Consider the following 18026-nt stretch of genomic DNA (forward strand, 5'->3'; position numbering starts at 1 on the left):
AAAGATCTTTCGAATTTTTCAGGATCCATTGAATTAATACCACTACGGGAGAAACAAGTGTTGTGGTAGGACTGCAGACCCTCTTTGACAGCTGTGAGTGTAGAAGTTAAACGTTTTGAAAGAGGTTTGGTGGTACATTTTGCAGATCCAGCTATGTAACTTTGTTTGTATGGTTTCTTGTGGAGTTTAGGAATCCAGTACATAGACGGTAAATCGGAATCATCGTCCTTGATAGAGAGACCAAAAGATGATAACACAGATTTATGGTTTTCCACAATATCTTCTTTGGAGAGTGTGGTAACAGTATAGGTCTTATCACTGCTATTATTTTCCACGTCTTCCTATGATAATAAACATTGGATGTGAATCGTTTTGCAGACAAAATAATGTTGTTTTGGGTTTTGTCTGCGGGTACGACAATATATTTGTCATGTATAGTAGACAATGATTTTGCTACATCGGGGTCTTTGAAAACTGATGTAGCATTGGCACTCATTGACCTACTTAAAGCTTTCATTTGTTTCAAAATTAAAGACCTCACGGCCTCTAACCACTCTGACAGAGAATCAATGTCTTCACGTTCTCGTTTTATCCATTTTCTTGCGTAGTCCTCCACGGCATTTATAAGAACTTTGAAGTTATAATTCAAGTTTATGGAGCGTGGTTCACGGTACCTGGGACCCTTAGAAAGAATATTACGCAGAGATTCGTTGGAATATCCACTTTGAGTCATTTACATTAAATCATTCGGACTCTCTCAAAGCATCAAGTGAATAGTCAATACGGGAAAGTTGATACGAATATGTAATGGTTTAGTTATTCAGTGTCCTCGTATGATGTCCAAGGACTTTTCGACGATTCTATGATGTTACAGTCTAGGAACCTTTGGATCTCCTTGTCGACCGCCTCTCTTTTCATTATAGGTATACGTTTATAGGAGCTTGCTTACATGGTTTGGCGTTTCCCGTATTTATCTTGTGCTTTATGCTAATAGGTGTGCCAAAATGTCCTTGTTAGTATTTTCATGGCTTTTGGGAAGATCATCTAATTCCGTCATCAGTTGTTCAGGTAGTAATTTACTGTTAGTTTGTCTTAAGGATTCAAGATGTGCAGCAAAACCATTTTCTGCAGTTTCAACAACTTTCATCAATGTGCGATCTGTTTCTTCATGAATATATATATCGGACTCAACGGGCTTACACGTGGCCACACACGTGGACTGTGCTAACACAACGTAAGTCCTAGCCGCAATAGAATTTGGCCACAGGAAGGGTCAACCAAAGCCTTAGTAATCAAGACATCCTGTGAGTTTTTGGTGTAAGTAGACTCAACTATTGCTTTAACATAGGGTATCCTACAACTTTACCTTGTGTTAAAATCTCTGAGTACGGTGGAACTGTAAATTTTACCGCTAAAACAATTTTGAAAATGGAATCATTTTGACTCTCTTTGGTACATTGTACAATGTCTCTGGTTTTGACACCTCTACCCATATCAAGTGTACATTTATGTTTATTCAGCAAGTTACATCCTATAACGGCAGGGACATAAATCTTGGCTATCGTAAATTGTTGAGTTATGACCTGCATCGGTAACTTTACATAACCATAGTCTTTATGTACCCTCCATCATGTAAGCATAATTTTAAATTATGCCTCTTCAATTCTGGCCTCATGTCATTTTAAAACCAAAATATTTTCTAGGGTGCAAAATACATGTAGTGGAACCTATGTCAATAAGACAGTTAACGACGAAATCAAAAATATTACATTTCAAAAACAAAATAACTTGTTTGCTATACCTTACAGTATTGATGGACCCTTCTTTATTTAAATTGCATGCCGGTGACTGGTCTTCGTCTCAAACACCTACACGTTTCCTTGATGTGAAATGTTGGCTCTGTTTGGAGACTGGGTCCTTTTAGTGCTTCTAGTAGTTTGATTTTCATTGAAAAACCCCCTTTTTGGGTTTCGTAATAGCATTACGATTTTTCACACGTGACCTCTGTTTCCATAATAGTAATATGTTATACTCCGATTGGGATTCTTATTCAGATTTTTGACAAGTTTATCTATCTGGTCACTTATCTTTGCTAGGCGGACAATAAAATTGTTATCGTCTTCGCTCGCTCCGCTCGTCATCCGTACCCTAGTTTTGGGTTATGTTGACTCATACTCAACCCCAAGACGTTACAATCGTCTATTGGTTTGGGTTCCTTTTTTTTTTATCACAGACACCTTTTCAAACTATACAAAAAAGTCTTGCCAGCTTGGTGATTTCGTGGGTTTGGCATTGGTATTTAACCCTGATATATTTTTAATGGGTGGGCAGACATTATAATGTTCAATCTAGGCATCGTCTAATGGGAGTTCACAATGTTATTGAACACGCGCCCTACAAGTGTGTTCCTTCTATCAGGAGGAGCCATGGTGTCAGCACACCAGTTTCTGTCCAATGGGACAGGGCCGTACCCGCGGGTTACGGGGTACCTGCTATGAAGGATTGGTGCTGGATCAAAAGCACTGGCCACCCTGACCGCGGAGTCCCCTTCTATCATATAGAACTTCTTCACGGATATTCTCTTTGGGATCCAAACGACTTCAGCTGCAGCTAAAATCGTTATTAGAATGACTCTTCTTTTTATTCGTCTCTCAGCTTCCCTGTGCTCGACGTGTTGCCTACATAGCATAATTACTTCTACGTCAGCAGGATCGGAGGATGAAGTTCCGGACTGAGACCTTACTTTTGTGATCCGAATCTTGTCCTCTCCCAATAGTGTCATATCTATGAGACTCTCATCACTGTCGTAATTTGAGTCTAGGTCATTTCGATTTGATTCGGGAAGCCGTAATACGAACTCCGAGGTCGATGCAATGGCATCGTTGTATTCATCTGGTTCGTTAATCATAATAAAACAAGTCTGCCTTCGTGTATTTTTCCGTGACTTCAGTTTTCACGTTCTTATCCGTATTTTTACAGAATTTGATAATTCACATGAAACTGATTCTTGTTAGTGCAGTCAAACACAAGGTATTCATCTCAAATCCAAGCTTTTTTAACTTTCAATATAAAGGTTTGTATTGTAAGTGCAGGGAGACGATTCAGTGACATAAACCAGAAGGAGCACACTTATCATCATTGATGAGGTTTATGGAAAGCCAAATTGGACAAAAATCAATATTTTGTAATATTTGTAATATTAATACCAAAAAAAAAAATATTAAACAACAATTTTCTAATATGACAAATTCCTGATTTAGTAAAATTATAAAATATCACACATTTTGTAATCTTACAAATTGACTTTCAACTTGTAATATACGAAAATAAATTTGTAATATTAGAAAATGAATTCCTATTATCAAAAAATCACTTTCCAATGTTGCAAAATCAGTCACATTGTTCAATATTATAAAATTATTTTCTAATATTAAAAAATTGTAATTGAATACAACAAGTTCATTTTCTAAATTAAATATCAAGTTGATTTTTACACCTTGAAATTAAGGTCCAATGATAAAACCGCATTTTGACTATAAGCAAAAAATGAAAATATCCGATGAAAACATGAAAGATAAATATAAAATGCGTGAAATTTATTGGTTGGCGAGAGTTATTGAGGTTTATAGCGGAATAAATTATCGATCACGGGTGATATTGTGAACACCTTCATAAATCAAACGAATTCTTCCACCTAAAATGGGTTCGGTTCACACTGACATGTTTCGCTTAGTGATTTTTTGCCTTACCTATGTACACAGAAATTCTTTTTTTATTTCTGATTTTTATTTTTAATACTTATTTTTAGAAGTCAGAGGGAAGTTTAAAAAGTCGTTTTATCGTGTGATATTCTGGCGTGTGACATAGTTACTTCCAACATGGAGGTTTATACATTGTCTCTGTTAGTATTAGGTGTTCATGGGTTTAATATTGACACGGACCATGTTATCAACTTCGGAGGGGACCCGGGGTCGTATTTTGGATATTCTGCTGTGATGCTGAGGAATGCGGACGGACCATGGTAAAATTATAGAAAAAATATACATATGGAGGTTTGGGTATGGCTTCAATTAAGGATAAAAGTTCACTGTTATATTTTACAACTCTTTCTTTACATTTGTGTAAGATGTGAGACATTCTTAAAACTCGCATGTATATATTTTATATATTAAGACTGTAACAGTTATTGTAATTACATACCAAATATCTGTAAATGGACGAAATTAAAGATATTTATATTTTTAAAAATAGTTTTGCATTTTACAGTTTGATAACAACTAAGATTTATTTTTCTCCATAAAAAACTTGAAGATGTGAGATGTTTGCTGATAAACATTTATTTTTGTTATAAAGATACGAAACTGAAAAAGATCTGTCTTCATATTTCCCTTGGTATTACAGGTTAACTTCCTGTCAGACTGAAATACTTCTAAGGACAAAGATTATATTCTTATGGTTGCTATTAAAAGGACGTTTTGTTCTAATATAAGGCAGATGTAATATGCAACAAACAAAATTGAATAAATTGATATTAAAAAATATGGCTTTTATAATATTACAACTAGGATTGTTTTCTTCATAATTTAACAAAACCTTACAACGCGAGCTATAAACATTTAATGTTGTTAAACATACGAAACTAAAGAAGATCCTTGCTTTGTATTACCCTTGGTATTACAAGTTAACGTCTGGTCAGACTGAAATCAGGTTTTCAGTGTTTCTAATGTTAAAGGTTAAATTCGCATTGATTATCATTATGAGGGCTTCGTCCTCTATTAACATTATATAATTTAAAATGTATAGTCTCTAAGGAGTAACGCACTATAGTCTACGGGTCACATAACGAAATCCTCCACTAGAGGGATTTTTGAAAAAAAATCTATATAGATTAATGGTTATGTACATTAAAAACATAAATCCGACTGTTCGCCAGAAAATAAGTGCAACGTTGTCAAGAAATCCAGATTCTAAAAAGGTCATTTCTAAGTATTGGCCTTCGAAACATTTTGCTTCTATCCAAGTAAAATAATTGGTTTTGTGAATTTAAAATACAAATGACGTAAAAAGAAAGCCAAAATATTTTTCTTTATATAATTGTTGAGGTATGACATTATGCCATTAGGATATGGCAAAAATGTCCTTTCCTTTAAAAAATTGTATAAAGTTTATATATATATATATTACAAAAGGGAGCAATAATGAATTATTAAGATACATTTAGGTCAAATAAAAGTGTGCGAAGGGCAGTAATTGCCTTATTGCCGTCAGATAAATATTTGTAACCACAATATCCTGAAAAAAGTGCGTTTCTTCTTTAACAATACAAAACTACAAAGCACAACTATGCTCCACCAAGTAGTAAATTATGAAAAATTATTACATATTTCATGAGTCTTTTTTGAAATATTTTTTAACGATAAAATTATGTTTTCGTCACAACATGATTAATTCCCTCACATCTACACGGGAATGTAATTCAACTCCTTTTTGAAAGTCTTTAGCGTATTTCTTAATACCTATCAATTTAAAACAATATTACCATTTTGGTTTCTGATGGAATTCCTCATCAAATGGATAAATCCGGATTTGTTTTATATTTTAAAAAAATCCTCTCACTAGATTTCTTCCTTGGTCAACATATCTCAAAGCACATAATTGAGAAACATGCCTCATAATCACCTGATTCTAATTAAAGGTTTTTAATGGATACTGAATACTTGGGAAAATCGTAAAACGCACATGAGAATTGAGAATTGATTCCAAAATCCCATTATAAGTGAACATTTTATTTCGAATGCATATGTTGAAAGTAAAAAAATCAATAAAGGACAATGTAGCATCTCAAAATAACCATTTTCCTTCGTCCTTCTTTAAAACTATGCCTGCTTTAAGAAGTCCTTTAAGGGCTTGTAAGTCTATACTTTCCCCTGGTGAACTCTGGAATGTTATAATTCTCAGTCAAACACATCTATTCATCTCAAATCCAAGCTAGTTTAACTTTCAAGATGAAGGATGTGTATTGTAAGTTCATGGAGATGGGTCAGTGACATAAACCAGAAGGAGCACACTTGTCAGCATTATTAATAAAGTTAATGGCAAACCAAAGTGGACAAATATCAATAGTTTGTAATATTAGTAATATTTACATAACAAAAAAATAATATTTGAAATTCATCTTGTATTATTAAACACTAGTTTTCTAATATGACAAATTCCTGTCTTAGTAAAATCATAAAAATATCACACATTTAGTAATATTACAAATTGAATCTGTAATATGAAAAAATGAATTTGTAGTATAAAAAATGAATTTTTAATATTAGAAAATGAATTTCTATCATTGAAAAATCAGTTTGCAATGTTGCAAAATCAGTCACATATTTAAATATTATGAAATGATTTTCTAATATTAAAAAGTCGTAACTGAATACAACAAGTCCATTTTCTAATATTAGAAAATAAATTCTAACAATATTAAAAATCGTTTTAATTTAGAAATTCAATAAAATTCTCAATAATTGAAAAATGATTCTTTCAATTTAAAAAAAAAAGTTTTGTAATATTAAAAGATAAAATTTATAATGTCTAAAAAATCATTTTTGATATTAAAAAAAAACACGCATTTTCGTCTACTTTGCCTTGTCATGTAGCGAATATTAATAGAGACATGGAGCATTGTACTGCCTCGTGGCTACATAGTACTTTCTATGGGAAGCACGGGGTGGTTCTTTATATCACTTGGGACTTGATATTACTGATCTTTTTTTCTTTTAAATTTCTTTTAAACTTAAGATTATATATGAACATTCCATACGCCTGTGCTGAAGGGATGTTGCCACAGATGAAAGGAAAGTTGACAATTCTAAATGTCATGTCATCACGTTTGTCGTAAAGTTTGGTCAATAATTTTGCTTTACCATCGATTTCTAAGTGTAGGTCAAGGCTGACTTCACATTGTCTGTCGTATCCCATATCTCAGGTTCTTTAGGGTAGATGCGATGTATCAATTCCCCGAAATTAGGATTGTTTAAAGATAATACTTCATCTATATAGCGGAAACTGAGATTAAAGGATCTAGCCAAACGATATTCTTTCTTTCGGATCACATCAGCTATAAAATCAGCCTCATAAGAGTGAAGGAATAGGTCAGCAAGTAAAGGAGCATAATTTGTTCCCATTGGAATGTTGACTATGTGGTGAAAAACACGTCCACCACACTGGACAAATATGTTGTCGATTAAAAATTCCAGCATGTTGTAAACATCTTCCTCTGTATATTTGGAAGATGATTTGGGATTATTTCTTAAAAAGTATGAGGAATCGCGACCAAGAACTATATATTTATATCTTTTTTGGAAGGACAACGATGGATAATGTTTTTAAGTCGGGATTGTAACTGAGTATGGGGAATAGAAGTATACAGTGTTGAAAAATCATAGGTTTTAATGCTGTTATATTCAGACATTTTTGTCAGCAAATTATGTGCATCCTTGCCTTTGGTACATGAAACTGATAGCACTTCCAATACGTAACTCGTCATTTGATTGATCAATCCGTGATCTATGACTTGATTGCGCTATCTAGAAATTAGCTTCTGTATCCAATAGATAGTATCTGCTAACCCATAGATAACGAAAAATTCGTGAATTACTTCATATACGGCGTTTTAAATGAATTAACTAGAAATAATTATCAATAGCAAACGGTATCGATGATCAATATACCGTTATCAATGGGTAAGCGGGTGTTATCAAGGGTTATAGGGCGTGGAATAAATTATCGATTACAGGTGATATTATGAAAAACCTTCATAAACCAAACGAATTCTTCTGCCTAAAATCGGTTCGGTTTATACTGACATGTTTCGCTTTATTGATTCGTTGACCTATACAAGGAAATCTTTTTTTTAAGAGGGAAGTTAATAAAATCATTTAATGGTGTGATATTCTGGCGTCTGAGATAGTTACATGGAACATGGGGACTTATATATTTTCTCTGTTAGTATTAGGTGTTCATAGGTTTAATATTGATATGGACCATGTTATCAACTTCGGAGGACCCCGTGCAGGTCCGGGTGTTAAACGAATAGACCTGCAGCAGCGCTAAACTTGTCGTAAAAGGCGACTAAATAATGCTCAGAAACCCTACCCGGGAGCTAGGGCGCTCTGCCAACAGAGCAACTGGGTTGTGTGCCCCAGATGGTCGAATGGGGTACCCGACCCTACCCACCTCTCCCTATTTCCAGTGGTAATTAAAATTTGTCGACCCCATTTTCCTTGTGTCCCATCCCATTTATCATTTCATCATCATTTCATGTTCATTTTATCATCCACTTCATATTCATCGCCTGAATATAGCTGAAATACCGTTGCTCGGGCGTTAAACCCCGACAACGAATCAATCAATCAATCAATCAACTTCCGAGGGGACCCGGGATCGTATTTTGGATATTCTGCTGTGATGCTGAGGAATGCGGAAGGACCATGGTAAAGTTGAAGAAAAAAATATATGTCGAAAAAATATACATATGGAGGTTTGGGTATGGCTTCAATTAAGATAAGAGTTCACTGTTATATTTTACAACTCTTTCTTTGCATCTGTGTAAGATGTGAGACATTCTTAAAACTCGCATGTATATGATATTTTATATATTAAGACTGTAACTGTTATTGTAATTACATACTTAATATCTCAAAAAGAACGAAATAAAAGATATTTATATTTTTGAAAATAGTTTTGCATTCTACAGTTTGATATCAACAAGGATTTAGTTGTCTCCATAATATAACAAAACTTGAAGATGTGAGCTGTTTGCTGATAAATATTTCCTTTTTTGGTATAAAGATACGAAACTGAAAAATAATCCGTACTGCACATTTCTCTTGGTATTACATGTTAACTTCCTGTCAGACTGAAATGCTTCTGAGGATAAAGATTATATTTGCATGGTTGCTATTAAGAGGACTTCCTCTTCTAATACGAGGCAGATGTAATATGCAAGAGACGAAATTGAATAAATTGATATAAAAAATATGACGTTTACAGTACTACAACTAGGATTTTTTTACATAAATTAACAAAACCTTAAGACGCGAGTTATAAACATTTAATGTTGTTAAACATACGAAACTAAAAAAGATCCTTGCTTTGTATTATCCGTGCTATTACAAATTAACGTCTGGTCAGACTGTAATCAGGTTTTCAGTGTTTCTAATGTTAAAGGTTAAATTCGCATTGATTATCATTATGAGGGCTTCGTCCTCTATTAACATTATATAATTTAAAATGTATAGTCGCTATGGAGTAACGCACTATAGTCTACGGGTCACATAACGAAATCCTCCACTAGAGGGATTTTTGAAAATCTATATAGATTAATGGTTATGTACATTAAAAACATAAATCCGACTGTTTGCCAGAAAATAAGTGCAACGTCATGAAATCCTGGGTCTGAAAAAGGCCTTAAGGTCATTTCTAAGTATTGGCCTTCGAAACATTTTGCTTCTATCCAAGTAAAACAATTTGTTTTTGTGAATACAAATGGCATCAAAGGAAAGCCAAGATATTCTTCTTTACCATTAGGAAATGAACAAAAACGTTCATTTTCTATTAAAAATTGTATAAAATAATAATAATAAAAAAAAACAATACATAAGTTGAAAAGTGAAAGCCTAATAATCGTAGAAATATATTATCTATGACAAACATCATTTTGGCGATTGTGTATAAATGAGAGTATATTATTTTAAACAATAAAAAAAACTCAGATAAACAACTAACTAAGCTGTTATCAAGACTACAAACCACAAGGTTGAGCAAGACTTAATTGTTGTTATCAAGACTACAAACCACAACGTTGAGCAATACTTAATTGTTGTTTTCAAGACTACAAACCACAAGGTTGAGCAAGACTTAATTGTTGTTATCAAGACTACAAACCACACGGTTGAGCAATACTTAATAACAACTTGGTACAGCTTTTTATCAGAGAATCAATCAGTACAAACTCAACATATATAGACATTGAATTGCATCAAACCATAATACAATGAAACCCAATAGATCTATTATATTTATTTAACTGTAAAATGTAAAACAAATGTTGCTTTTAACGTACATGCGGGATTTGTTTTAGTTCTGTTTCAATGCTTAAGATAAAATGAAATTGAAGTGCCCTAAGAAATTATTTCCTTGCTTCCTTCCTCTTCCGATACTTTTGGTTATGAGTACTTCTTGTATACAACTAATATTTTGATTTGATCTTCCTACATATTTATGTGTCCGGGAAAAATTTCATGACTGATTCACTTTGTATACAGAAACATAACATCACGTAAAAGGATTAAAAAGTAGAAATTCTGAAAAAATCTCTATTTGTCATTATTAGACTCAATTTCAAATGAAACAGTAGCTATGATTCCTTTTTCATCTAGTTAATAATTTTTGTTTGCTATTAAAGTATAATAGTTATTGAAATTTGTAACGCTATAACTGGTATTTGGAGAAAAATGGAAGGACTCAAGTATTCAATCCTATAAATTTGGAGCATAACTTTTTTCTCATATAAACCATAAGCCCATTTGAATATTTATGATTCATACGTATCTCTGAGATGAGTTTTGTATTCTTATTATGATGGACATAAACATTGATGGTCAATTACTTTTATACATACAATACACTCATATTGCCTGAAATTGGGGTAAGGGTAGTTCATTCAACCTCCACTGGAAGTTTAACGATGCAGTTATTTTTAAGTAAACAAGTAGGATTTTGTTCTACAAAAACCACACTTTAAAACTATGCTTGCTTGAAGAAGTCCTTTTTAGGCCTTGTCGGTCTATACTGTCCCAATGACAATTTCAATGAAAAATTGAGGGGGATAATTTTTTTTTCACTTTTGGGTATAAATTTGTAATAAAATTGTAAAAAATATACAAATTCCCAGGCTTAAAACCGAACTTTAAAGGTATCTTACATGTTTTTGGATCTGGTATTTCTTTATTGGAAAACTCAGTTTTTACCAAGTTTCGTTACTTCCACGCCACTGCCTTCGCTATTTATTAAATCCAGACCTAGCGCTGCACTTATTTTTTTATTTTATTTTTATTTTTATTTTGTTTTGCAAACAGGTAGAAATGTGTTTCAGATGCATCAAAAATGAACGTTATATAAGTTGGTCTACAAAACTCCATCTAGGGAGAGGGAGGCGGGTGGTAGTAATGCTGGCCCATGGTCTACTACGATTTGGACTTCCGATATAGGGAAGTATTAAAACTCGGCTAAGTATTTTTTCTGTTTATTTTCCTATTATACTACTGAGGAAAATTCAAAACTTTCTTTGAAAGTTCGTTTCTTCTCTTCATTATACCAATATCTACCGCCGTTAGGAGATTGACCTTGGACAGATTGCAATGATAAAATGTACCAATAAAACATACAAAACAAACTAAAACTAAAAGCGATGAGTATGTGGTTAACGTAGTAGTGTTTTTGTAAATACCAGTCCATATAAAATATAGGCACGAACAAACAATGATTTTTTTAGTCTGCATATGCTATATCTTAACGTAATATTGGTCTTTTCTTTAGTCACATTTGTATTTTTGAGAAATCTATATTCATCTCCTAATAATAATAAAAAACAAAACAAAACAAATCATCAAGAACGATAACTCATTGAAAATGATGATTTCATGCACAATATATATCATTTTTATCTAAAAAGTATAACAACCGCAGAGATTTTATTGCATTAACCAATTTATTATACTGATAACCACCAGAAATAACCATCAAAGTGTTTGTAAAATTTGCTTTTTTAAGATATTGATAAGTCAAATTGGGTTAAAGTGCACTACAAAAAATGGCGGGAATGTTTTCCTGCACTCTTTCTCTATATAAGCAGTCAAATAACATCTACGTTACAGATAGTTTAGGATAAATTCAAATAGCTTTTCAGTTGTTTTCTAGATGTATTGAATATATTTTAGACAAATAAGACCAAATTTAGAATTATGATGCGCCACCCATTGCCTGATTCATACACAGAATGGCACTTAAATGTTGTTAAGGATAATGCTATCAACAAATACTGTTAATCAAAGACGAAAACGAACAATATGATCTGTATTCATTGACATTTCTGAGAAAAAGGGAACATAAAATTTAACGTCCTGAAAATGTTCTTACCTAGAAACACGCCATTTACAACTATCTCACTTTGACATCATCATTGTTCAAAATACAAAAATGTAAAGACGAAATTGCTGCAGTGTAAAGATGGTTAAATTAAAGTTGTAAGTGTGGCTTTTTTCAAAATAGTTTTTCATGTGATGTTAATCTATGAAGCAAATTTATTTTGTATTTATTCATCACTTTCATTTGTATTTCAGGGCATTAGTTGGATCTATAAAGGCAAATTTTTCAAACGATGATAGTATTGATACACCGGGCAACGTTTACAAATGTAAAATCGATTTTATGGCCAAACAACAACAGCCCTGTCATCCTCTGGATATAAGGTCACCGGGTGAGTAGAACGCATAAAAACATTCTGTCTACCGCTGGGTAAAACAAAAACGTTGAGTAAAACAATACAGCAGTCTCGTGTAAAATTGAATCTAAGAACAACCGGTAAGTAAAACACTACAACAGTCCCGTGTAGTATTGAATGTAAGTAAAACCGATGAGTAAAACACTACAGCAGTCCCGTGTAGTATTGAATGTAAGAACAACCGGTGAGTAAAACACTACAACTGTCCCGTGTAGTATTGAATGTAAGAACAACCGCTGAGTAAAACACTACAACAGTCCCGTGTAATATTGAATGTAAGTAAAACCGATGAGTAAAACACTACAACAACTCTACCTATGGATATAAGTACAAACGATGAGTAGAATATTTTAATAGTCATGTCTACCACTGAATATAAGAACAATCAGTGAGTAGAACGATTGTCTACATTTATCCTGTCTACAGCTGAATATAAGAACATTCGGTGAGTAGAACATTTGTCTACATTTATCCTGTCTACAGCTGAATATAGTCCAGTATGCAGCTACTAGGAGAACAAACAGCTAATGGACACTAAGACAGTATGTTGAGAAGAACACTGCAACATTCCTTCCTATCACTGGATATATAAGATCAAGTTGTGGTGAATCGAACACTACATCAGTCCTGCATATCATAGCCTAGCATATATATCATACCTGGATATAAGACTAAATGATGAGTAGAACACTATAACAATCATCACACCTCTAAATATAAGGTTATGTCAACCGTTTGATAAAAGGGCAAGCTATAAGTATAACAGTATAATAGTCACGACCACTACTGGAAATAATCAACGGGTGAGTAGAACACAACAATAGTGCTGTTTTCCGCTGGATATGACGACAATGGTGAGAATATCAGTACTACAGTTCTATCGTCATATGGATATAAAACCTCAAATGTGTAGTACACTAAAATAGTCCTGTCTACCGCAAGATATCAGGACAAACGGTGAGTAGTACACTACAGCACTTCTGTCAACCGCCAGGATATAAAACAACCGGTGTTGTATCTTAGTGTTGCTGTATTTGTATATTATTGCAGATCCTCTACTGTCTTACGCGATATCGTCAGATGTTGTTCTATTTTGTTACATAATGTGTTTATGTTAGCAGTATAGGTTCACTTACCTGGAAGCATCATTCAATTAACGAAACTATATTTTTTTATTAAGCCTAGTTGGTTGAGAGCTCTGGAGCGTTGAACTTAGTGCAGGCGGTGTTGTATTGTGGTAGTTGAACTCGTTGGGTCGTTACGGTTTATCTATCTGCAATATGAGAACAGATTTGTTCAACTTGTCATAGTTTTTGTTTCCTCTTCCGTCTACCCCGGAATCTTACCTGTCAAACAGAAGTCACAGTGTGGCCATTGGTGATGTTCTTCAAATGATATGCAATTTTGATTTGGCGTGCCACAATGCTCTCTTTTAGGGACCTAAACTCTACTTTATGTTATCAAGACCATTGGACGAAATTCGCCGACGTCATAACATGTCATATCATTGCTACGCTGATGATATACAAGGTTTATCTAGCGAAAAAATCACAGGACGACTAGGTGGAGTTATCAACTCGATTAGAACATTGCTTATCCGGTATCAGTACATGAATGAGTACCAACCTACTTACACTCAATCAAGATAAGATGGAACATCGACTTAGCAGCTTATCCGATTTTTGCCTCGCCTTCGATTGAACTATACTTACCGACGCTTAGTGTGTAAAAAAATCCTTGACGTCTTCTTCAACGAAACTTGTATGAAAAACCAAGCAAGTACTATCAGTAAAGCCCGTTTTTGACATATCCAAAATATTAAAACGTGTTCAACCATATATAACTGAAACTGCCTGTAACACGTTGGTGTTCATGAGTCACTTTTAGACGTGACAACTGAAATGCATTATACTATGGCGTAAAAAAATCAATGGCGAAACTCCAGCATGTTCAAAATACGGAAGCAAGACTTCTTACAAGAACAAAGAAGCATGATCATATTTTATGTATTCAAATCATTCCATGGGACAGTACTAACATACCTGATTTCCAACTATAGACCCTCTAGATCTTTACGTTCAGATAATGGTAACCTAGTGTAATTTACGGTGAGGAGGCAAATGTTTTGTTTTGACACGAACTCGTACCGCTGTGACATCTATGGCAACATTGCCTGCACACAGTCCAACGCCCTAGACCAGCTATGCTATATAGAAATATAGCTTTCGCTGGCAGGGTCATTCCTCCTAGTACGATTAACCTAGGGTCGTAGGTATTGTTATGTAGGATAGAGGATAAAATTAACAATATATGTAACAACAAGTCAATATCATACACACGTCTTAGAATGTGACGACTCTATTCGTTATGCTGCTCCATAGCATTAAATTGATACAGGGAAGATAAGATAAACATAGAAGGGTCTGAAAAATTTCCAGCGATGTTTGAACTGTCAAATTTCCGAAGCAAGTTCCCTACCGCTGTGACATCTATAGTAACACCGCTTGCACTAAGTCCAGCGCCCAAGACCACTCTTCCAGCAAGGCTATATAAAAATATATCTTTCTCTGGCCGGGTCATTCCTCTTTGTAGAATATATCTATGGCTGTAACTAAGTACACGAAGCATAGTAGAACGTGAAGCTTATCTGGGTGTTGTTATGTAGGAGAGAGGATTAAATTAACGATACATATCATAACATATTATTATATATACGTCTCAGAATATAACGACTCTATTCTCCACGCTGCTCCATCGGTCAAATTTGGACTTGACTTGATTAGGGATAGGGTAGTGTTCGATATTTTTGTTGTGATCATAATTGATAAGATAATGTACGGATGTAAGAGTCTGACAAATTCACAACGATACAAGAACTTTCATATTTGCAAAGCAACTTTTTAATTTTTCCCTTCTCGGGACTCGAACTCGTACCGCTGTGACATCTATGGCAATAACGACTTCATACAGTGCAGCGGCCTGATGATCACTTGGCCAGCTATGCTATTGAAATATAGCTTCCGCTGATCGGGTCATTCCTCTTTGTAGAATATGTCCATGGCTGTAACTAAGTACACGATATTCGGTAGTACAGGGCTTCTAGATGTTATGTAGGATAGAGGATTAAATTAACGATACATGTCACAACTAATCATTTTTTACATATGTCCTTAAAATGTGATGACTCTTTTCTCTACTCTGCTAACAGAAATGAATATGATGAATATGTCAAAGAGACAAAAACCCTACCGCGCCATGCCTACCGGGATAGAAAAATGACCGCTCAAGGCCACCATGGCTCTTCAGTGAATGACAAGGAAGCCCTCACACCACAGGGCAGGTTGCAGCTGGTCCTAAAAAATCCTTTATAAATAGGTACAACAAAATGGTTGCCCCAATATACTCCAGCAAAATAAAGTAACCTGAAAGTGAAAATGAAACAAAATATACATAGGCCAAAAAGTCCTGACTTTGGACAGGAGAAAACAAATGCGGCGGGATTAAAGTACTTTGGCGTGATCACTACCCTTTTCCCCAATTGCAAACTTGACAAGGAAATATTTTTACACAATAAAACACCTAAAATCAGATCAAAAAGGTCTGAATCACTTGTTAAAACAGAAATAAAGAAATCGATAATATTTTACACAAATGCTCAAATTAAGGACTACCAGCAGTAAAGTGAAATATCAGCCCCAGAACAGTTTAAACCTACAAAAGTTATGTCTTCACCGTATGTAATATCAATCCCAATTCTTCCAATGCAGGGTTCAAAACCACAGTACATCATAAGTCATACAAGGAATAAGGACACAATCCGCACCATGCTGAACACTGCGTTTAAATACAGTGTGCTTCTATGTAAAATCCCTATGAGCAATTCAATTATTGTAAAAAAAATTGACTCAAAACCTGAACAAATACTGTAAGGAAAAACTATACAAAGTACGGAAGAAATTGTTGTTGTTTTTTTTTTTGTTTTGTTTTTTGCTTTGTTTTGTTTGTTTTTGTTTTTGTATTTGTTTTTTTTTTAAATTCCGTGTCGATGCAACACACGGATTAACTTTAACCGAAATCCTTTCCACTTCACTATATGGATCGCTCCAAATCTTGTTCTGTTCAACCATAAGGATTTGCATTTTTATTAAAATATCCGAGACAGTGATTTTGGCAAGCTGAAAAGTTTACTTTCAAGGAAGTAAATGTTTTTGTTTTGTTTTGTCTCTCTTGTGTCCGTTTAAACGCTTTTGAAATGTATATGTAATACTTTTTGTTGTTGTTGTTTGTCTTTTTAAGCCTCTTAACTTTTAAGAGTTATAAAAGTAAAACAAAAAATAATATTACACATTATTACAGAGGAAACAAAATGGGATATTATCTCAGGATTTCAGGAGAACAAAGAACTCTTAGGAGCTTCAATGGCAACCATCGATAACAAAATTGTGGTAAGGTATCGAAACCGAGTTTGTCTTAAAATATTCCTGGTTTTTACAACAATCGTTTTGATAATAAAGACATTATCAGAAAAAAAGTTAGTTAGTTCATAACAAGTCACTGGCACAATCTAATGAGGTCCAATATATCATGGAGACATACACTTTCATTTTTAAATGTTCGTCGCAGATATTCAGATTTTTATGCATGATTACGTTACTCCAGTTGTCAAAAATGACATTATGAAATTAACTATCGGTATTGTATTTCAATGAACACTTAGAGAGGTTAATTAAGAACTAATTTTATAATACTCTTGTTATTTGGATGCTTTTTAGTATTTTAGCCCACTAAGCCGTAGGCCATATGAGCTATTGCCGGCACTTGGCGTCCGTCGTCGTCGTCCATCGGCGTCCATTTCGTCGTTTACAATTTTTCAAACATCTCTTTTGACTGAAACTACTAAATGGATTTGCATGATTGATCCTTATGGTATCCTGCAGAAAATGACCGTTTGAAATTTTGATCCTTGAAAAACATGTCCTGGGTAAAATACAGTTTTTTTGCAGAATCTTTAATCTCAGTTTTCGCTATATAGATGACGTATTACCTTCAAACAATCCTAATTTCGGGGATTTGATACATCGCATCTACCCCAAAGAACTTGAGATAAAGGATACTACAGACACTGTGAAGTCAGCCGCATATCTTGACCTACACTTAGAAATCGATTGTAAAGGAAAATTATTGACCAAACTTTACGACAAACGTGATGACTTTTCATTCAAAATTGTCAACTTTCCTTTCATCTGTGGCAACATCCCTTCAGCACCTGCGTATGGCGTGTTCATATCACAACTCATACGTTATGCCAGAACTTGCCGAAACTACGCAGATTTTTTGTATCGTGCTAGAACTCTAACAAATAAACGCGTAGATCGTTATGGTGTATCCATCTGCACCATGAAAACTGATTTATTCAACGGGTCATAGTTTTCCTTTCCTCGTTTGTCTACCCCGGACTTGACTTTTTATC

General features: G+C 34.1%; 1 protein-coding gene across 1 annotated transcript in view; it reads left to right on the top strand.

Moving 5' to 3' along the window:
• Nucleotides 1-3812: 3812 nt before the first annotated feature.
• LOC148603708 (integrin alpha-8-like) overlaps nucleotides 3813-18026 on the top strand; it is a 41935-nt gene continuing 27721 nt past the window's right edge. Inside the window, exons 1-3 of the mRNA XM_088553199.1 lie at nucleotides 3813-4021; nucleotides 12396-12532; nucleotides 16913-17001. Coding sequence (XP_088409325.1) covers nucleotides 3879-4021; nucleotides 12396-12532; nucleotides 16913-17001 — 369 coding nt within the window. The 5' untranslated portion in view covers nucleotides 3813-3878. The remainder of the gene's footprint in view (nucleotides 4022-12395; nucleotides 12533-16912; nucleotides 17002-18026) is intronic.

The sequence above is a fragment of the Perna viridis genome, chromosome 11 (assembly GCF_037379345.1).
Source record: "Perna viridis isolate PV_CMFRI_1.1 ecotype Kerala chromosome 11, ASM3737934v1, whole genome shotgun sequence".
Taxonomy (NCBI): Eukaryota; Metazoa; Mollusca; class Bivalvia; order Mytilida; family Mytilidae; genus Perna; species Perna viridis.